The 22,337-nt window shown below is 47.2% G+C and overlaps 1 protein-coding gene across 7 annotated transcripts in view; it reads right to left on the bottom strand.

Annotated features, from left to right (window-relative positions):
• THRB (thyroid hormone receptor beta) overlaps positions 1 to 22,337 on the bottom strand; it is a 439,443-nt gene that overhangs the window by 97,995 nt on the left and 319,111 nt on the right. For all 7 annotated transcript variants that reach the window (XM_061404702.1, XM_061404699.1, XM_061404700.1 and 4 more), the window contains exon 3: positions 17,666 to 17,729. In XM_061404702.1, the coding sequence (XP_061260686.1) occupies positions 17,666 to 17,687 (22 nt within the window). In that variant the 5' untranslated portion in view covers positions 17,688 to 17,729. The remainder of the gene's footprint in view (positions 1 to 17,665; positions 17,730 to 22,337) is intronic.

Below are 22,337 nucleotides of genomic sequence, written 5' to 3'. Positions count from 1 at the left end.
TCACTGATTTATTCAATCTGGAATGTCTAGGGACAAACCTGTTTTCCTGGCTTAGATGCATAGGGACAGAAGGAAATAGTAGAGCATGCAGTAGAGCGTGGTGAGGGGAGGCCAGACAACGTGTGTGCTGAGTGCCCTCCAGGACAATGACTGTCTGCATATCGCTGCATGCGACCTTTGTTTTTCATTTTTTAGATCTCTGCCGTTTCACTGTGGACCACAGAACCTGTCACAGAGCACCACCTCCATAAATGTTGGCTGATGTATCTAGATTCTTTCTGCCCCTATTTGACAATAAGGAAAGCAAGACTCCAAGAGCTTAAGCAACTTGCTCAAATTCACAGGGTTAATAAGTGGCAATGGTCTTCCCTGGTGGCTCAGCTGGTAAAGAATCCACCTGCAATGTGGGCGACCTGGGTTCGATCCCTGGGTTGAGAAGATCCCCTGGAGAAGGGAACAGCTCCCCACTCCAGTATTCTGGCCTGGAGAATTCCATGGACTATACAGTCCATGGGGTCGCAAAGAGTTGGACACGACTGAGCGACTTTCACTTTCAATAAGTGGCATACTGGGGATTTGGATCCCAGGACATGTGACTCCAATGTTCTTTTCACTATAGTATGCCATCTCCAGAAGTAACTAGAACCAGTGGGCAAAACAGATCACCCCAGCGCTGTCTGGAGAGGCTGACACTGCTAGGGCAGGTGCAGAGGACTCTAACACATTTCTGAAGAAAAAGATGACTTCTGGATAAAGACCAAGTCCTTGCTGACCTCCCTGACTTCTGGAATATTCCCATGCACGTGCACAGCCCTTTGCGACACAGATGCGTATCCGAATCTGCGCCTCCCTGCTTCCTGGGCAGACAGCTGGACTGCACTTCTGTGTGGCTGCATTCTAGGCAATGGAATGAATGAACACACTGGCCACCCAGCTGGGCATGTGAAACGACTCCATGTATCTTTTCACTTTCTTTTCTCCCTTGTCCAGTTGAAAAGAGAAAATTCTGACGTCCTAGAGGTCAGCATGGTTGGAGGAAAGGCGTCTGGGTCCCCCAGAGGACCATACCAACATCACCTACCAGCCAAGAACACGTGGCATTAGATTAAACATGTGTGCACGCCAAGTCGCTTCAGTCATGTCTGACTCTCTGTGACCCCATGGGCTGTAGCCCCCAGGCTCCTCTGTCCATGGGATTCTCCAGGCAAGAATACTGGAGTGGGCTGCCAGGCCCTCCTCCAGGGGATCTTCTTGACCCAGGGATTGCTGGCATTGGCAGGCACATTCTTTACCACTAGCATCACCTGGGAAGCCCCTGGATTTAATATGAGTCAGGTAGGTAATTCTCTTGTATCAAGTCACTGAGATTTTACGGTTCGCCTGGCTACAGCTGAGAGCACTGTTTTACTAATAGGCCTTTTAGGATTGCAAATAGCTTTCTGGCTTATGATATCATTCCTTTCTTGACAAATGCAACAAGTCAATGGAAGCTTAAAGAGAGTTGTGAAGAATCGCAACCATCAAAGCATCTGGGCGGTACCCTGCTGCCTGGGCAGAAGCCCATCGGTTAGGTTCACCGGCTTAGTTTCCCACCTGTAGTTTCAAGGTATTATGTCAGATGGTCTCTAGCTTCCTTCTAAATCTAAGCCTCTATAAGTCTTTTTCGAGGCTGACAAATGTGTACGGCCACAGGTTTTCAGACAGTTATCTCCTGATACTGTGAACCCCTCAAAGGTATGGATTATTTCTTAGCTACATTTATATGCCTAGAATCTAATCTCTTAGATGCTCTAAGGTTGAATTTAATTAGAATTTTTTTGTTGGGAAAAAAACTCAAAGAATTTATGAATGTTCTGATTTATGCCAGTGATTTCTTGATCTAATTCGGAGCACAGCATCAAATGATTGAAATACTCATGAATATTTTCATTATGCATTACTGAGTATGATAGGCTATTTTATATTCATTTGCATAGACGTAATCTTTGAAGAATGATTTTATAATAAAGCTGAAAGACTTTTTTGATTAAAGGTGGTGCCAGCAGTAATTGGTATTCTGATGGCTTCATTTACAGTTCTATTTAGTTGAATAATATAGGGGCATAATTCCTACTTAGAGTTGAGAAAAGTGGAGTACAGAGCATTCAGGATTTTATCATTCTGAATGGCCCTTAACCTGAGGTTCATAAAAGTAGTATTGGGCAAACTAAGAGCAATTTAAAAAGTTTGAATAAGGCCCAAGGGAAACTATAGAATAATACTAGGTAGCTTATGGCACTTTCATGAAGACCTTTAAGTCATCTGGTTTTGGAAAAATAATTTTTTTCTATAGGTTGTATGGAAATATTGGTCATTTCATCCTGCTCATCAAAAATATCAGATTATATATGTTTTCGGTGACTAAAAATAGGCAATGAATTCTGTTTCTTAGAAAATGCAGTTTGGGACTTCTCTGGGGGCTCAGTATTAAGACTTCGTGTTCCCAGGGGTGAGGGTTCAATTCCTGGTCAGGGAACTACTATCCCATTCGCTGCCTCCCCACACCCCCCACCCCCAAAAAAGAAAATGCAATTTGGTGCATAAAAATGCTTTAAAGCACAGAGTTCAAGGGAGGTAGAAGGTTAAGGATTAACAAGAGAGTCTTGGCAGAAAAGTGGGAACCACGATTTGACACTGCACAGACAGAATGCAATCTAACAATGGGAAACCAGTGCGTTGTTAGACTTATTGGCAGCTGCAGGGGGATGGGAGAAGGCAATGGCACCCCACTCCAGTGTTCTTGCCTGAAGAATCCCAGGGACGGGGAGCCTGGTCGGCTGCCGTCTATGGGGTTGCACAGAGTCGGACACGACTGAAGCGACTTAGCAGCAGCAGCAGCTGCAGGGGGATGTGCGTCTCTTCCCATTTTCTGCCCCTCTGTGTGATTATGTCCTGCTCTGTCCCACCTCCTGGGGAGTGCAGCCGTCCAGGAACATGTGAGCGGTATGGACCCTTTGTCTTGCTGGCATAGGAACCCATGCCCATCGAAAATGAAATATTGATACTGCCAACCAGTGTTTTTAGATGCTTATTTTATCAGGGACTGCAGAAAGGAAGAGATTGTATTAAAAATTATCTACTTCCTTTTGCAGGAATTGTTTGTTTCATATGTTATGTTTAGGTGACTCCTTCATTCAATATATCATTCCATAAAATAATAAAGACTAACAAAGGTATTTCTTGGCTCTCACTTGGTACAGAAAGTTCTTTCAGGAAATCCTAAACAAGAAGTGGAATTTGAATGGGATCCTAAAGAGAAGGCAGGAATTATGGGACTGAGCCAAGCAAAGCTGGAAAAACGTAAGCTCACCTGCATTTAAAAACCTACAAACATTCATTTATGTCTGTTTTGTTCCACTGTGGTGCAGTAATTCTATGGGCCACTTCTCACCATTAAACTGACTGTCTCTAATGTCTAGAGCCTACCTGGGCCAGGTATAGCCTGAGGATGACTAGTCTCAGCTGAGCCCCAAGGGGCCTCACCCTGTGTTAGAAGATTTACCTCCATCCACCATCCTTATCACCTTTTTTGAGAAAAGTTCAGCATTTTCAGCATCAGGCAGTCAGTTCAGTTGCTCAGTCATGTCTGACTCTTTGCGACCCCATGGACTGCAGCATGCCAGGCCTCCCTGTCCTTCACCAACTCCTGGAGCTTACTCAAACTCATGTCCATCGAGTCGGTGATGCCATCCAACCATCTCATCCTCTGTCATCCCCTTCTCCTCCCACCTTCAATCTTTCCCAGCATCAAGGTCTTTTCAAATGAGTCAGTTCACATCCGGTGGCCAAAGTTTGGAGTTTCAGCTTCAGCATCAGTCCTTCCAATGAACACCCAGGACTGATCTCCTTTAGGATAGACTGGTTGGATCTCCTTGCAGTCCAAGGGACTCTCAAGAGTCTTCTCCAACACCACAGTTCAAAAACATCAATTCTTCGGCGCTCAGCTTTCTTTATAGTCCAACTCTCACATCCATACTTGACTACTGGAAAAATCATCAGGAGTCTTTCAAGCTCCTTAGGGCTTCCCTAATGGCTGAGTGGTAAAGAATCCATCTACCAATGGAGGAGACCCAGGTTCAATCCCTGGATTGGGATTAAAGGAAAATGCAATTTGGCAGATAAAATGCTTAAAGGCACAGAGTTTAAGGGAGGTAGAAGGTTAAGGATTAACAAGAGGGTCTTGGCAGAAAGGAAGGAAATGGCAACCCACTCCATTATTCTTGCCTGGGAAATCCTTGTAGCCTGGAAGGCTACAGTCCATGGGGTCACAAAAGAGTTGGACACGACTTAAAGACTAAACAACAACAACACCACCGAGTGAGTCAAAGGCGCAGTCCAGAACCATAATGCCATGGGGACTGCCCCCACACAGCCACATTCTCTTGAGGCCTAAAATGGTAGTCATTTAATATACATCCTGGAGAAGGGAAAGGCACCCCACTCCTGTATTCTGGTTTCTGGAGAATTCCATGGACAGAGGAACCTGGCAGGTTCTGAGGAACAGTCCAGGGGGTTGCAAAAAGTCTATGAAAAAAAAAAAACTCTCTTGGGGGGGAACAAACTCCATAACTAAAAGTTTCAAACAACCCAAGCTACTCACTAAAGAAGCGTGGGGTGGCCTTCGGAGCTCAGTGCATGAGCTGATCATTTACAAGAATTTGTAGGACAGAGAAGAAAGTTTCCTTGTGGCTGCTCCATTCCTGAAATGAAAAATGCTGCCCTTGAAGTCCATTCCTGAAGGACTTGATGACCGTGTGATCTGGAGGGGCTCCTGCCCCGATAGGCCTTTGAGGCAAATGAGACACTGCAGTCCGCTGGTCAGACGTGACTGCAGATGCAGCGGGCTTGTCGTTCCTGGGTGAGTGTGACGAGTCACCAACAAGAGCAGAGCACCGCTGATCATGTCTCAGTTTGTCCCTGTTCACCCTAGATTGCTGTTTAGTTGCTAAGTTGTGTCTGACTCTTTTGCAATCCCACAGACTATAGCCCACCAGGCTCCTCTGTCCGTGGGATTTCCCAGGCCAGAATACTGGAGTGGGCTGCCACTTCCTTCTCCGGGGGATCTTCCTGACCCAGGGACTTAACTCGTGTCTCCTGCATTGGCAGGAGGATTCTTTACCACTGAGCCACCTGGGAAGCCTGGAACCTTAGATTAATGGTGATATGTTAGATGTCTTTTGTAGGTCCTCAGAGGAAACGCCAGAATGTTATAAATGTTAGAATGAATGTTAGAAAACATTTCCCCAAAGACATGTGGAAAACATGTGGAAAAAAAACACACCCTGCTAGATGGGTGATTGCTAAGCTTCTGTGTATATCAGAATCACTTGAAGAGCCAGTAAGGAACACAGAGGTCCAGGTCCTTGTCATTACCTAAGCTGTAGGAATGGAGCTGGTTTTGCCTTTTTTTATAACCAAAATTTCCAATGATTCTGATACCTCACCACCAAGTTTGAGAACACCTGTTCTTTTCTCAACACTTAGATGTGCACTAGAGGAGTTAAAAAAAACACAAAGATGCCAGAGGCTCCACTCTAGACCCAGTGGGCTGGACTCTCTCAGGCAGAGGGTGGGCATTGGTATTTTCAAATAGGTGACTAGGGTGGGCAGCCTGGGCTGAGACCCACTGTGTCCAGATTGAGGTTCTCAGACTGAGTTATGCTTCAGAAGCACCTGGACAGTTTTAAAAGAACACTGGATCTTGAGTCCACACCTAGACAGTCTGATTAGGTTGGTCTGGGGGTGCCATGAGCATCGAGATCTTACAAAGCTCCCAGGGGGACTGGAATGTGCATGCAGATCGAGCAGAACAAGGCTGTCTGTCCTCCACCAAAGAGGGGACTCTGCTTTGATAAGTGGAGGGCAAACTGCTTAATCCAGCTTCCATGGAAACTCATTATAAACACACATCTTAGCATGATAAAGAGTAAGAACTTCAGTTAAGAAAAACAAAATGAGACCTCAGTAACCCTGGGGGTTCAGATGGTAAAGAATCCACCTGCAATGCAGGAGACCCAGGTTTGATCCCCGGGTCAGGAAGATCTCCTGGAGGAGGGCATGGCAACCCACTCCAGTATTCTTGCCTGGAGAATCCCATAGACAGAGGAGCCTGGTGGGCTACAGTCCATGGGGTCGCAAAGAGTTAGACATGACTGAACGACTAACACTTTTGCTTCACTCCAATGTAATGTAAACCCCACTATTACCTTCTTTTTTGTTTCTCCACAAATTAATTATTGTCTTTAACTCCAAAAACAAAATAGTGGGCAATCAAAAGCTCTGTAAGATTGGACTTTTAAAAGGTTATATGGTGAGAAAAATGTCTTTTAAAGTAACTCTCTGCGTGGCAGCGTTTTAAAGATATACTTGGAAAGCAATGGTGGGACTTCCAAGGCAGTCCAGTGGTTAAGACTGTGCTTTCGAGACACATGTACCCCAGTGTTCATCGCAGCACTGTTTACAATAGCTAGCACACGGAAGCAACCTAGATGTCCATCGACAGATGAATGGATAAGGAAGTTGTGGTACGTATACACAATGGAATATTACTCAGCTATTAAAAAGAACCCATTTGAGTCCGTTCTAATGAGTTGGACAGATTGCCTGATGAACTATGGGTAGAGGTTCATGACATTGTACAGGAGACAGGAATCAAGACCATCCCCAAGAAAAAGAAATGCAAAAAAGCAAAATGGTTGTCTGAGGAGGCCTTACAAATAGCTGTGAAAAGAAGGGAAGTGAACAGCAAAGGAGAAAAGGAAAGATATAAGCATCTGAATGCAGAGTTTCAAAGAATAGCAAGGAGAGATAAGAAAGCCTTCCTCAGCGATCAATGCAAAGAAATAGAGGAAAACAATAGAATGGGAAAGACTAAAGATCACTTCAAGAAAATTAGAATAAATAAATTTAAATAAAAAAAAAAGAAAATTAGAGATACCAAGGGAACATTTCATGCAAAGATGGGCTCAATAAAGGACAGAAATGGTAGGGACCTAACAGAAGCAGAAGATATTAAGAAGAGGTGGCAAGAATACTCAGAAAAACTGCAAAAAAGATTTTCACCACCTGGATAATCACAACGGTGTGATCACTCAACTAGAGCCAGACATCCTGGAATGTGAAGTCAAAGGGGCCTTAGGAAGCATCACTACAAACAAAGCTAGCGGAGGTGATGGAATTCCAGTTGAGCTACTTCAAATCCTGAAAGATGATGCTGTGAAAGTGCTGCACTCAATATGCCAGCAAATTTGGAAAACTCAGCAGTGGCCACAGGACTGGAAAAGGTCCGTTTTCATTCCAATCCCAAAGAAAGGCAGTGCCAAAGAATGCTCAAACTACCGCACAATTGCACTCATCTCACACGCTAGTAAAGTAATGCTTAAAATTCTCCAAGCCAGGCTTCAGAAATATGTGAACTGTGAACTTCCAGATGTTTAAGCTGGTTTTAGAAGCGGCAGAGGAACCAGAGATCAAATTGCCAACATCTGCTGGATCATGGAAAAAGCAAGAGAGTTCCAGAAAAACATCTATTTCTGCTTTATTGACTATGCCAAAGTCTTTGACATTGTGGATCACAATAAATTGGAAAATTCTTCAGGAGACAGGCATACCAGACCACCTGACCTGCCTCTTGAGAAACCTGTATGCAGGTCAGAAAGCAACAGTTAGACCTGGACATGGAACAACAGACTCATTTCAAATAGGAAAAGGAGTACGTCAAGGCTGTATATTGTCACCCTGCTTATTTAACCTATATGCAGAGTGCATCATGAGAAATGCTGGGCCAGAGGAAGCACAGGCTGGAATCAAGATTGCTGGGAGAAATATCAATAACCTCAGATACGCAGATGACACCACCCTTATGGCAGAAAGTGAAGAATTAGAAAGCCTCTTGATGAAGGTGAAAGAGGAGAGTGAAAAAGTTGGCTTAAAGCTCAACATTCAGAAAACGAAGATCATGGCATCCGGTTCCATCATTTCATGGGAAATACATGGGGAAACAGTGGAAACAGTGGCTGACTTTATTTTTGGGCTCCAAAATCACTGCAGATGGTGATTGCAGCCATGAAGTTAAAAGACGCTTACTCCTTGGAAGGAAAGTTATGACCAACCTAGACAGCATATTGAAAAGCAGAGACATTACTTTCCCAACAACTGTCCATCTAGTCAAGATTATGGTTTTTCCAGTGGTCATGTATGGATGTGAGAGTTGGACTAAAAAGAAAGCTGAGCACCGAAGAATTGATGCTTTTGAACTGTATGTAGTGTTGGAGAAGACTCTTGAGAGTCCCTTGGACTGCAAGGAGATCCAACCAGTCCATCCTAAAGGAGATCAGTCCTGAATATACATTGGAAGGACTGATGATAAAGCTGAAACTCCAATACTTTGGCCACCACATGCGAAGAGCTGACTCATTTGAAAAGACCCTGATGCTGGGAAAGATTGAAGGCAGGAGGAGAAGGGGATGACAGAGGATGGGATGGTTGGATAGCATCACCAACTCAATGCACATGGGTTTGGGTGGACTCCAGGAGTTGGTGATGGAGAGGGAGGCCTGGTGTGCTGCGGTTCATGGGGTTGCAAATAGTCGGACACGACTGAGTGACTGAACTGAACTGAATGAGTTGGATGAAACTGGAGCCTATTATACACAGTGAAGTAAGTCAGAAAGAAAACCACCAATACAGTGTATTAACACATATATATGGAATTTAGAAAGATGGTAATGATGACCCTATATGCAAGACAACAAAAGAGACACAGATGTAGAGAACAGACTTTTGGACTCTGTGGGAGAAGACGAGGGTGGGATGGTTTGAGAGAATAGCATCAAAACATGTATATTACCACATGTGAAACAGATGAACAGTCCAAGTTCAATGCATGAAGCAGGGCACTCAAAGCCGGTGCTCTGGGACAACACAGAGGGATGGGGTGGGGAGGCAGGCAGGAGGGGGTTCAGGACGGGGGGACACATGTACACCCATGGCTGATTCATGTCAATGTATGGCAAAAACCACTACAATATAGTAAAGTAACTAGCCTCCAAATATAATAAATAATTTTATTTTTTTTAAAGACTCTGTGCTTGCACTGCAAAGTGCTCAGGTTCAATCCCTGGTCAGGGAATCGAGATTCCACATGTGGCATGGCATGGAAAAAAAGTAAAAAATAAAGAAATAAACAAGGCAATGGTGATGGAAATGTAATGGAAATAAATCGAAAAGAAAAAAAAATGAGACTTCATAACTAAAGTCATTTAACCCACAGTTTACTACGATTTGAGAGCAGAGTGTCCAAACACTCAACTGTCTGCCATAGTGACCTTGGGCAGGTGACTTCACTGTGGTCCCCTTTGCCTGCTGATGTATGAAGTGTGAGGGCTGGAGGGATAACTCCCAGCTCTGCATCTGCACCACGACAGATGCGCCTGCATCCCACAGGCTGGACAGCTGGACGTCTGCTCTAGGTTTCCCTTCTACAGCACAGAAAATTCCAGAGCAAGAATGTCAAGATGGCCATGACTTAAAAGCCAAGAGGGATAAAACATGAGCCTGGGACTGTCAGCTGGGGGTGGCACAGAAAAGTAACTCTTGGCTCATTTCAAACAAAAATACATCATGTGTTCATTAGGGGCCAAATTACTGCTGGGAAAAAAATGACTTTCAGTTCTTTTGAAGGACTTTGGGAGAACAGGGAGGAAGATCCGTCCTGAAAGAACAGGACTCTGCCAGGTTAGGGTTGATATTTGTGACCATCAGCAGAAGCTGAGTTGAGAGCTGTGGGCAGTTCCTGGTTACGGGGGAGCAGAGATGAATTTGTCAGGATGGCGGATGCTGAGGGGAGATTGGCGACAGTGGGGTGGGGCAGGGAGAGAGGGCCAGGTGTGGGGGTCTAGAAGACAAATATTGTAAAGGGGCTTCTGGGCAGCAGTACAGGGGTTGCTGAACAGGAAATACATTTTTCCTTTACTCTCATGTTCCCACCTTTCAATTCATAAAGTCCCCCCCCCCGCCCTTTCTTTTTAACATGTCATCTTTCGGACCCCCCTCTGGCTGCAGCTCAAATTTGGAAAGTGGTCCAGAAGCAAATGTCTTTGGGTGCCCAGGAAATTTTGAGGGAAGGTTTTCACGAATCTGGTTGAATTTGGTGAGATGTCATGAATTTGGTTTCCTTCACAAAGTCCCGTATTTTTCGGGAGGAAGTCTCTCTTCCGGGAGCAGTTCAGGAAGTTAAGGAGTGAGGGATGGGAGGGAGACAAGAGACAGAGTCCAAGAGGCCAGCTCTTCCTCAGGAGGATGATGGACCAAGGTCCAGCGTCCTGTATCCATTCCTATTGTAGAAAGTGTCACTGTGCCTCCTAGTCCCTGAGAAAAAGTATTTGCTATCGTGTTAAAGAAAAGAATGTGTGAGCTGCACAGAAATTCTCTTTCTGTGTGTGAAGGGTTTTTTATTTTTTATTTTTGGCTGCAGGGCATGCAGGACTTCCCCAAGCCAGGATGGAACCCGTGTGTGTGTGTGTGTGTGTGTGGGTGTGTGGTTTCCTGATTTTCCCTTGTTATGGTGGAACCTGGAGGGAACCTAGAGCTGAGGTGCTGGTCTCCTCTCTTCCAGAGGCGGGACAGCCGGCAGGGGCTCTCACTCTTTTGTTTGGTGTGTGATGGGGGAAAATGTAAAATGATAAGCAGTCATGGTTTTCCATTCGTTTCTCAGGTGAGCTCCTTAGACAGGAAGCTCTGTTTTGCTGAGCGGGGTCTCAGAGGGGGACGGACACCAGAGAAGCGGTGCGAGGGGCCACCCTCTCCCGAAGGAGTGGGCCGGTGGAGAAGGGGCGGTGTGGGGGCGGGGCTCCTGGCTGGGGGCGGGGCTCCCAGCGTGGGGGCTGGACTCCCGGCTCCGGGCGGGGTCTGCAGTCCCCCCACTCCCCTGGGGCTTCCGCAGCTACCTGAGGAGTGAAGAGAAGAGATGGATGGGGAGAGTTTTATTTATTTATTTTTTTAATTTTACTTTATTTTTAAACTTTACATAAAGGTCTCTGTGATTCATCTGCTGCAGCCTCCTCCTTGCCCTCAACGTATTTGGGAAGCCTGGCGTTTCCTTTCTTGCTGACCTGTGGTGAGATTTTGGTTGCTTTGAGGAGGGGACCCATGCTTCCTTGGTGATCAGTGGTAAAGAATCCACCTGCCAATGAAGCAGACCCACGTTCGATCCCTGGGTAGGAAAGATCCCCTGGAGAAAGAAATAGCAACCCGCTCCCGTGTTCTTGCCTGGAGAACCCCATGGAACCTGGCGTGCTACAGTCCCTGGGGTGGCGACCTGTCAGACAGGACTTAGGGACTGAACAATAGCAACCACAATCACCATCATGCTGGGGATGGGGCAAGAGGCCCCATTGCTTCCTGGGCTAAATACCCAAGAGATAAAAGCCAGGTTTCCATTTGTGATTGGCACCAGGAGACATAAGAGACACGGGTTCAATTCCTGGGTCAGGAAGATCCCCTGGAGGAGGAAATAGCAACCCACTCCAATATTCTTGCCTGGAGAATCCCGTGGACAGAGGAGCCTGGTGGGCTGCAGTCCATGGGGTCACTAAGAGTCAGACATGACTTCACACACACATACAACAACCACCTCCAACAGCAGAGCTAGCTATCTGGGCAAATTGATATTTTTCTTTCTCCAAAACTATCTGTGGCCACATTGTCATGTGCATAGCTGGCTCTCTGAAATCTGAGGCCACGTTTTATTTTTGACCACGACTGGGGAAACAGGAATTCAGAAGAAAATGCACTAAGGCTTCAGATGCCCCTTCCGAATAATTACACCAGGAGTGCATAACCGGACAGTTCAAGCTCCTCGTTCACGGAGCAACGTGGGGAAGGAAGCGAAGCCACGTCTGGCCTCTGTGCATGGCCCTTGCTGGGAGACCAGTGCGCAGACCTGGGTGTGGCTGTCCTGACTTTGGCAGGAGGGACAGACGGACAGCCAGCTCTGCCAGGTTTCCCCGCCCTGCCCTCTGAGGCTAGGGCCAGGGTGCCATGGGGGTGTGGTTGGTGCATAAAGGGTGCTTGTTGAGATAACCTTCCCCCTTAACCAGTCATGCCTGTGTCTAAGTGGAAAGAAGTATGTGTTGGAGTAGAAGTACTAACACATCCCAAGGACCCACTGAGTTCTGACCCAAGAGATTTCTTAGCTGGAGAACAGAGACAGAAGTCCTCACTAGAGCTCCCTGTATCTAAACTGGAAATTTCTGTTTGTCAGGAATGTCATAGCATCACGTTCACAGCTCACCTGTAAACGGTACAAAATAGAAATTATACACACCAAGAAAGAGAGAGAAAAGAATTAAGCAAACGTGATAAAAGGTTAACATTGGAGGACTCTGGGTATTCTCTGAACTCATCTCACAAACTTTCTGTTAGTGTGAAATTACTTCAAAAGAAGACACATTTTTAAAAGGTCAAATATTGCCATAAACAAAAAGGAGAGATGGATACTGAAATGGGAAAAAGTTTTGTAACATTTATGACATGATAAATTAAATCCTTAATATATAAATTATAAGAAAAAGACTAACAGTACAATAGAAAAGTTACAAAAGAAGACATTTAAGTGGCCAATTGCGTGTGTGTGTGTGTGTGTGTGTGTGTGTGTGTGTGTATAGTCAAATCTATTATTAATAAGAAACATGTAAAGTTTTGGAAAACTTTGATACACACTATGATAAAACTTTGCCTAATTAATTGCCTTTCTTAAAAGTAAACTACTGAAAACCCCCAAAGTTAGAGGGTATGTGATGAAATGGACATTGCACTGCTGTTTGGTCCAGTAACTTCGCTACAATTTGTCAATAGAAAAGGTTTTTAAAGATGTTCAGTTCCTTTGACCCAGAATTTTCTTTCTTTCTTTTTTTTTTTTAACTTAGGAGAATCTATCCTGTGAAAATAAAGATTGATGTCAAATTATTTATACTGAGGTTCATTATAACATTATTTATAATAATATTGTATTAAAAGCCAGACATGCAGGGTCTGTATCACTGTTTTATGGGTCACTAAGTAGCTGTGAACAGAATCTTGTTTTAGAAGAGCGTTTATATTGATGGGAAATGCTAACAACATGCAAGCTGTTAGCATTTGCTCTCTCTGAGTGGTGTCCTTATCTGGCTGTGAACAACCTCTGACCCTGTGAGGGGGTAACCTACAGAGGTCACAGAGGTCACAGGACAGGAGCTCATCTGTGGTTCTATCTCTGAAGGGATGGAGTGGTCATCAGGGAGAGTCTACACTAAGACGGCCACCTTGGAACATGCCATGGGCTTCACAATAAAACCCTAGTGGCTTAGACAGTAGACAGTCTGCCTGCCATGCAGGAGACCCAGGTTCGATCCCTGGGTCAGGAAGATCCCCTGGAGAGGGGGAATGGCAACCCACTCCAGTAGTCTTGCCTGGAGAATTCCATAGACAGAGGAGCCTGGTGGGCTACAGTCCAAGGGGTCACAAAGAGTCGGACACGACTGAGTGACTAGCACTTCACTTTCTTTCACGATAAAACACCGACCTTTCCCAACTTAGATGTATTGTTTGACTCATAAAAACCTATCCATTAACATAGTCTCAAAATACAAAAAACCTTTCTCCAGGGCGCCTTTTTTCTCTACACTCAACCATCAAGGTACTCATGCCTGACTTTATGAAAATGTGATTTATAGATGTTCAAATCTAAGTGCAACCTAATCTTAAGAGTGGAGGCAGAATTAGAGATGAGTTAGTCTCACTTTCTCATTTAATTGATAAGGAATTGAAGCTCTAGGGAGATTAGGTGACTTGCATGGTTATTATCTTGAACATAATAAATGCTTGTTCAAGTAATGAGAACACAAAATGCACAGTGGGCAACCAGACAGTGCATATGGGCCAGCAAGTTATGGGTGAAGAAACACAAGTGGCCAACAAACATGCAAAAGCGTTTCAACCTCGGGAGTAGTAAGAAATGTGAATTTTCATCCTGTTTAACGAACGAGCACAAGGGCTGTGATGGAGGGTATCAGGTCAGAGTCTTCTCTGCAGGGCAGAGCGGGGCTTGCGCCCCACCTACTGCCTCTTCTGTTGCCCCCAACCTCCCCCCTACACAAGATGCTGGGGAGGTCAAAGAACGCTTCCCTTCACGCCCGCCTACACCACCAACAAATATGCTTGTTCTCCTCTTTGAAAAAGCAAACACACACAACCACAAGCATGGAGACACTGAGGCTCTCACGGTGAACGCCCTGGGCCGAGGACCGGGGGCTCTGGTCTGTCCCATCCCGCCCTCCTCCCCTCGCCCCAGGACACACACAATAGGATTCCCCAAGCGAGAGAAAGGAGAGGGCCAAGGCCGCCGCGGGTCAGCTGGACGCACAACGGGCCACGCAGAAGAGGCATGGGTCCCTCCGCTGGGAGGCCTGTGATTCACGGGGCAGCCTCATCGCGGGCTGACCTCCTGTCCCACCCTGACTCCCTGAACCAGCTCGGAGCACACGGAACAGCCCCGTTTCTGCCTCTCCAGGCACGTTTCCAGGAGTCCCAGTTCTTAGTTCCCATCTCATCAAGGCTCAAAGCCTCTCACTTGGGTATTTAAAATTATAGACATTCATATCTTAGAACCAACTCTCCTATGGTGCGAATCATGATTTTATGCAAAGTGGAGCTCATTACGACATAAATGTTAGCAGAGTCCGCTCAGATTGCCTAGGAAGCTGTGCTTAATACCAGACCAGGAAAACGGGGGTTCCCAACCCCCAGGGCCACAGGCCGGTGCTGGTTCATGGGGTGTTAGGCACCAGGAGGCAAGCAGGGGCAAGAGCAGAGCTTGGTCTGTATTCACAGCTGCCCCCGTTGTTTGTGTTACCGCATGAGGTCTGCCTCCTGTCAGCTCAGCACGATCCGACGCAGGATCATATATGATCTCCTATAGGCTCCAGGCCCTCCCAGGAGGATCTCCTATAGGCTCCAGGCCCTCCCAGGAGGCCCTAGTGGAAAGAACCCACCTGCCAGTGCAGGAGATGTAAGAGATGTGGGCTCGATCCCTGGGTCAGGAAGATCCCCTGGAGGAGGGCGTGGCAACCCACTCCAGTATTATAGCCTGGAGAATCCCATGGGCAGAGGAGCCTGGAGGGCTACGGTCCATGGGGTCGCAGAGTTGGACACGATGGAAGTGACTCAGCACGCAGCACTCACAGGATCGTAAAAGCATGAAAGCCACTGTGCTTGAACCATCCTGAAACCATCCTCCCGCCCTGGTCTGTGGAAAAACCGTCTTGCACGAAACCAGTCCCTGATGCCAAAAAGGATGGGAACCATTGCAATAAAATATGGTATCAGGGCACTTCCTTCCTCCCCTCTAAGAATCTGTATTTTCGGAGATTTCATGTGGTCCTAATATTAAGTAGGTTAAGGCAGAGCAATGAGAACACTGCAGCAAGACATGACTCCTCGCAGCTGATATTAAGTAGCTCCAAAAAATAAACAATTCTTCTTTTGAGTGAATGAAAAATACAGAAATTTCATAAGTGGTGTGGCTGAAGGCTTTTTTTTTTTTTTCCAATCTGAAAATGCTGGTCTGCTGTTTTAGCAAAACAGATTCAATGTTCTTACTCCTGTTCAATTTAAAAATTGGTTTTCTTTTCATAAAGGTTAATTGATTTCCTGTATTGCATAACAGCGATATTGCCCATTATGTGTTTCAGACAGCAAATATGCATATTTGCCCTTTAAGTTATGCTTCTAAAGCCAGCACTTAGTTCCGATGACTTACAGCTTTATTACGGTCTCCTTTTAGATTTCTTAAAATAAACACGCAGCTCGAGACCATAGGAAAAGACAGAGGAAAAAGGACACTTTTATTTCATCCACAAACAGGGCGTCTAAAGCAATGATTTTCTCTGCTGAGCCCATTAGCATAGACTGAGCATATGTGTATGTGGATCGATTTCTTTTGAAAATAGAACTGCCGTTCGTTTCTGTGCCATGAAGCAAATGCTGGGAAGCAAAAACTTCCTCCTCCACAGGGAGGTAACGGGTTCCAGCCCAGCCTGCAGGGACGGCATTCTGCATCCCCAGACTGGCTGAAAGCTGGCTTAATCTAGAACCATCCTACACTGAGCCCGGAATTCCCAGCTTGGTCCTGGAGATGAGCTGGCTCGGCCTGGGGATTCTGCTCAACCAAAGACTGTCCTGACTTCTAGACCAAGAGTCAGCAAACGATGGTCCTCAGGCCAATGCTGGCCTGCTGCCTGTTTTGTAAATAAAGTTTTATTGAGACACAGCCAAGCCTATTTATGTACCGCCCATGGCTTTTCATGCTACGGTGGTAGAGTTGCCCATGGCATAGAAATGGGGCTGGGTGTGTTTTGGTCCCTGTTCCTGAGAACTAAGCTGGGAAGATGAGATGGGTTCCTAGGCCCTCACTTCCTACAGGTGTGAATCGCTCTGGTGTGCCTGGGTGCTCCGTCTTTCGGCTGCTCCAGGAACTCGAGTGTGGATGGGCAGAGAGGCAGGGAATGATGTTGGAGATGTACGCTACGGGCATTTGTGAGCGTGTAAGCTTGCAGAGGGCTGAGGTCTGTGGGGACCTGCCCTGCTGCCATGGTAACCAAACAAACGTCCCAGGGTTGGGGCTGGGCTGGAAGGTGTGTTATAAACTGACAGTCCATGGCCGAGTCCAGTCAGCAGATATATTTTGACTGGCCTATGGATCCTTGATTTTTTTTTAAATATGTTAACCGCTTATATTTAGAAACGGGGATATTTCAGTCTAAATCTGGATTTCCAGCTTCCCTTGAAAATTTGAAATCTCTGGACACACTGGGCTCCCTCCCTGCTGTCGGTGATGGTCTGGGGTGGAGGAGGGTTTTCTCTTCGGAGAGAACCTGGCTCTCCTGTCCTGGGCGTTTGCCTTTCCCGACACCCAGCTGTCTCAGGCCTGGGTGTTTTCTGCCTGGCCGCTGGGGCCTCTGAGCTTGCAATCTCAGCTCTGTGCATTGCACAGAGAATGCGTGTTATCGCAACCTTCTGTTCCTAGGGGTGGGGAGGCATTCTTTCTCTCCTCTGCCCCTTGCTAAGAGTTTCTGGCTCACTTTGCCTTGCGTGCTCTGAACATATTCCATCCTGACTCTGCTGCTGGGTCTTCCATTTAGGAGGAGGCCTGAACTCAGTGGTCACTGAGTACATAGAGCCACTTCTTATATAATGTGAGAGGAAACGTTTCGGGTGTGAGAGGATGACCTTGAGAAGGAGGAAAACTAGGCTTTCACTGGGAATTACCATTTCCTCTCATCATGTTTCTGGTGATGCTGCATCTCACAGCTTCTGAGAAACCCGGAAGCACGTTCGTTGGGATGTAGTCATGGGATATATTTGGGTGTTTTTCTTCCCGCCTCCCCACCCTTCATGGAAATCTTCAGTAAAAGGTAAAAGATTTATACAAGCTCAAGAGAAACTAGAATATGGATATATTTGCATTTAATAACATTCGTTGACTTGGACATAACTGTTGCTAAGACTCAGGCTGGCCTTTCAGGAAGCCTGTATGTCTCTCTGGGTGGAACAGAAAAGAGGGATCACAAAGAAAAAAGAAACCAGGTACCTGTCATACTGTTGGGAGTCATGGGTTAGTGATCATTCTGCGCCCCTTCTTTTACTGACATCTCCTATAGAGAAAAAGACAAGAGAAACAGCATGGGTTAGAACCTGCGCTTTCCGTAAGGCTTCTGTTCCAAACAATAGCATGTGCATTAATTAGCTTGAGGTGATTTGTTACTTTCAACTCAGGACGGAGGACAGTGAAGCAGGGGTGGGCTGTGTCATACACGTAAGCTTACAAGACCTTTCAACTTTCATCTCAGGGATCCTTCTATAAACATGTCTTTATAGTAATATTTCATTCAAGGTCACATGCCTATTTTCCATCTCGAGTTTTTAAGAAAGCACCAGTCTAGAGGACTTGCTGTTTTTCCCAAGAGTGGCTCAGATGTGTTAGCGTCTTCAACCCAGATCCTTGCGTCTCCAGGTGTGGCCTGTGGGGCAGCAGTTTAACATCGCTGGGAGCTTGCTAGAAATAGAAAATTTGGGTCCTCCGTCAAACCCACCCCATCAAATCTGCATTTGGACGTGATTCACGTGCACTCTTAGCCAGCCTGCTCTAGAGAACCGGATCCATGTCCTCATCTTAGGCTTTTCCTCGGTCAGTGCGGAGGCCCCTTCTCGCCACCGGATCCGTGAGGTCCGAGGGCAGCAGGCGGAGGTGGGCTCACACGAGCGCGGGCCAGAGGCGCGGAGGATCAAGAACCAGAGGCACCGGCAGAGCGGAGCGCTGAGGGACTCACAGATGATGACCCCGGCGGTTGCTGAGCGTGGGCCGGAGCCCTTCTGCGTGCTGCGGGGACAGAGCAGGATGAGAGCTCTTTTTCTAGAAGGGCTGCCGTATCCAGCGGCGGAGGGTGGCTCAGGCACTGTGCGGAAGCCCAGGGCAAGAGTTCAAGGGCCGGCTGTCACGAGCTCGCTGTGCGATCGCGATTTCTTCACGTGCAAATGAGGAGAGGAACACCTGATCTACCTGTGTCACAAGGTTGGTGTTTTTGAAGTGTAAAAAGGGTGTGAGTGAAAGTGCCGGGTAAGCACGAGTCATTGGAGGAGGGAGGGGATATCCTGAGAAGAAGAGCATGGGGCCTGTGCCTGCAACCTGAGTTTATTTTCTGCGGCTTCTCCTCTGGGGCTTCCCAGGGGGTGCTGGCGGTAAAGAACCCACCTGCCAGGGCTGAAGACATGAGAGATGTGGGTTCGATCCCTGGGTTGGGAAGAATCCCCTGGAGTCGGAAATGGCAGCCCACTCTGGTATTCTTGCCTGGAGAATCCCATGGACAGAGGAGCCTGGCGGACTACAGACCATGGGGTCGCACAGAGTCGGACAGGACAGCACGCAGGCACGCATTCCTTCACTGTCTCCACGTCTGACCCTGCGGCCCTGAATTCACGCTCTGATAGTCACACCTTGGTCATCACATGTTTCCGAGGCTGCCTTTCCCACTAGACTGTAAGCTCTTTGTGGCAGGCACTATATCTTTGTCATTTTTATATCTGACATGTGCAGAGTGTAAGATACAAAACAGACACTCAGGAAACGCATGCTGAACAAGTGAATAAAATCAAGTGAATGACAGTTGATATGGCATGGGATGGGATCCCTGAACTGGCGTCTGATACAAGAGTGAGGATTAACTACTAGGGTAACACATTCTTGCTGCCGATGGACACTTCAAGGGTCGCCAGCCACAAGCCCATGCTGTCTCCTTCAACTACCAGCTGTGCCGGGAATCAGAGAACCAGGTTCTGAGAGCCCCTGAGCTCAGATCACACCTCTAGAAGCGACTGTCCAGACCTCTTGTGCTTAGAGATAGAGCCACCCTTAACCCCCTCCCACCCTGCAGACACAGCCACGTCCTAACTGGACGTGGCTCCTGAATGTTCCAGGGGAGGATGAAGAACTTGTCTCTGCTGGGCCAGCTGGAGTGCTCCACCTAGCTTCTGGGGGATGTTTGGAGACAGGAAGAGAAAGAGAGAGGAAGGGGGAGGGTTGTGTATTCCATCTTTGGGGGCAGAAGTTTGTAAATATCTATTTATTTTTAGCCGTGCTGGGTCTTCGTTGTTGGGTGGGCTTTCTCTGGCTGCAGCGAGCGGGGGCCACTTTCCAGTTGTGGAGGGTGGGCTCCTCGTTCCAGGGGCTTCTCTCGTGGAGCGCAGGCTCTGGGCGTGCCAGCTCTGTGGTCTCAGCTTGCTGGATGAGTTGCCCCGTGGCATGGGGGATTTCCCCGGAACAGGGATCCGACTCCTGTCCTCTGCAATGGCAGGCAGATTCTTAACCACTGGACCACCAGGCAAGTCCCTGTGGTGGCAGAATTTATCAGAAGCTAAAACTCTCAGACTGCCTGAGGCCATGTCTCTCGGCCGCTAGGCAAAAGCCTGAACATGAGAGAGAGTACGGGCATGACATTCACTGAATACCGCAGGGACGAGAAAGCCCTCTGGTCTGGAACCCCTGCCTGCACATCTCCTGGAGGCCCAGCTGTGTCCCCCACCCCCTCAACCCTCCTGAGCAAGACAGACATCACCCAGGCTGGGTCCAGGTAGATCTCCGCCCCGTGCCACCAAAGGGATCCCGACTGATAACACCCATATCAAAACACAGCCTTAATACAAATGTGTCAGAAGAGTTCTGTGTCCTTTTAAGCATCTTGAAGGTGAAGCTACAAAATCCCAGTTATATTCTTGCTATACCAACACTTTAAAAATAGCTCTCTTTTAAAAATTTCAATAGAACAGCATAGGAACTGTAGAAAGTTATTGTATGTGAAGCAGAAAGTAGCCCGGACGAGGAAAAACATCTTATTAAGGCTTAAAATATATTGTCACCACCATGAGATTCAGTCCTGATTTTGCTCTTTAGCACTGTTTTCCTTCTACCGTAGCACTGATAGCACATTCCTGCTCTTTGCTGTACACCCGAAACTAACACAACACTGTAAATCAATTATACGCCAATAAAAAGTAATCACTCCCGTTCCAGTTACCAGAGCACTTTAGCGTCACCACACTATACTGTGGGTGCTGTGCCCTGCCTAGTCGCTCAGTCGTGTCTGACTCTGCAACCCCATGGACTGCAGCCCGCCAGGCTCCTCTGTCCATGGGATTCTCGAGGCAGGAATACTGGGGTGGGCTGCCATTTCCTTCTCCAGGGGATCTTCCTGACCCAGGGATCGAACCCAGGTCTCCTGCATTGCATGCAGATTCTTTATCATCTGAGCCACCACGGAAGCAATATAGTGCACTGTTTCCATTTTCCCAGCACGAATACATTCCTGTACTTTGCTGTATACCTGATACTAACACAGCACTGTACCTCAATTATGCTTCAGTAAAAAACAACACATTCCTGTTATCACGATAGCACTTTAGTATGACTACACTATACTATACTGGTACCATTCCTAGAGTATTAATAGTATACTCCATTCCTATTACTACAGCACTTTATTACCGCACTAAACTGTTAATACTCCTGTAGCATTAATAGTGTATTTCTGTTCCTATTCCTACAGCACTCTAGCGTTTCATATTATTTGGTGCTGATTTCCTGCAACGAGCTCTTGAGCTTTAGATGGTGGCTAAACGCTCTGAGCAGGCAGGCGCCCTAGGGATGCTCTGGGGTCGCCCCCGGCACGGGGAGGGTCTCAGCCCGTGCTCTGTGCAGAGGGGGACGCACAGAACCTCCCCTCCGGAGCCATCCCAGGGATCACGTTGTCCAAGGAGGAAAACAAGTCAAAGAGCTTGAATAGGAAGGAAGCTGACTGTTTCACTTGTGGGAAAGTGGAAAGAGCTCGGGGCTTCTCCCTGGGAGGGTGATGGGCGTGGGGAGGAGGTGGGGGGCGATGTGCGTAGAACTGACCACAGTGCCGCCCAGGCCACCGTTACAAGAGGCCCACTGCTCCCGGGATGAGGGGCCTCTAGCGAGACCCAGTGAGGGTCTGCAAGCTGCCCGGCGGAGCTGAGGGTCCCTTGACGGCCGCAGCATTTCAGCTCCGAGTGTGCCCTTAGCTTAGTCTCTAGTGAACCGCTGCTGAACCCGAACATTCCTTTCCCATGAGACATTCATTTGTTTGACTGGTTAGCCCAAAGGGCTAACGGAGGGTCAACTCTGTCCAGGCGCTGCCCCAGGCTTTGTCCAAAGACAGCACTTAAGCCTGTCCATGTGGAGTTTCCAATCTACCAGAGGGAGAGAACTGCACTACACCAGTGAAATGTGCAGACAGGTTTCACCTGACGTGTCTTCTTCAGGGCAGACTGGGCCACGAGGGAAGAAGTCATTTTTACTGGGGGCAATCTGGGAAGGCTCCTTGGTGGAGGTGACCCGGTATCTGAAGACTCTTCTTTATGATAGGCCTTTCCCCAGCAAAGGATTTAGTGCTTTATTCTCCTCCCTTTGCCCCTGAGGTCCATGAACCTCTCTGCAAGAAACAAGCCTTGTGTAGAAAAACTAGGAAATTCCCTCAAATCATACAGGTTGAAGCAGGGAAGTGATCCAAAGCTATCTGAGTTTTAAAAATTTCTCAGTGGCTGCTGAGTGACAGCAGACCAGCCAGGAAGCCGTGGTAGGTCTGGGGGAGAGAGGAAGGGAGCTGGAACTTGGTGGATGATGGTGAAGGTGCTGATAGGAGAGTGACTCTCATGACATTTAAGAGGTAGAAACGAGAAGACACGGAGAT

Source organism: Bos javanicus, chromosome 27 (assembly GCF_032452875.1).
Source record: "Bos javanicus breed banteng chromosome 27, ARS-OSU_banteng_1.0, whole genome shotgun sequence".
Classification (NCBI taxonomy): Eukaryota; Metazoa; Chordata; class Mammalia; order Artiodactyla; family Bovidae; genus Bos; species Bos javanicus.
The sequence above is the reverse complement of the archived record's forward strand: the minus strand, read 5'-3'. Positions and strand labels throughout refer to the sequence as shown.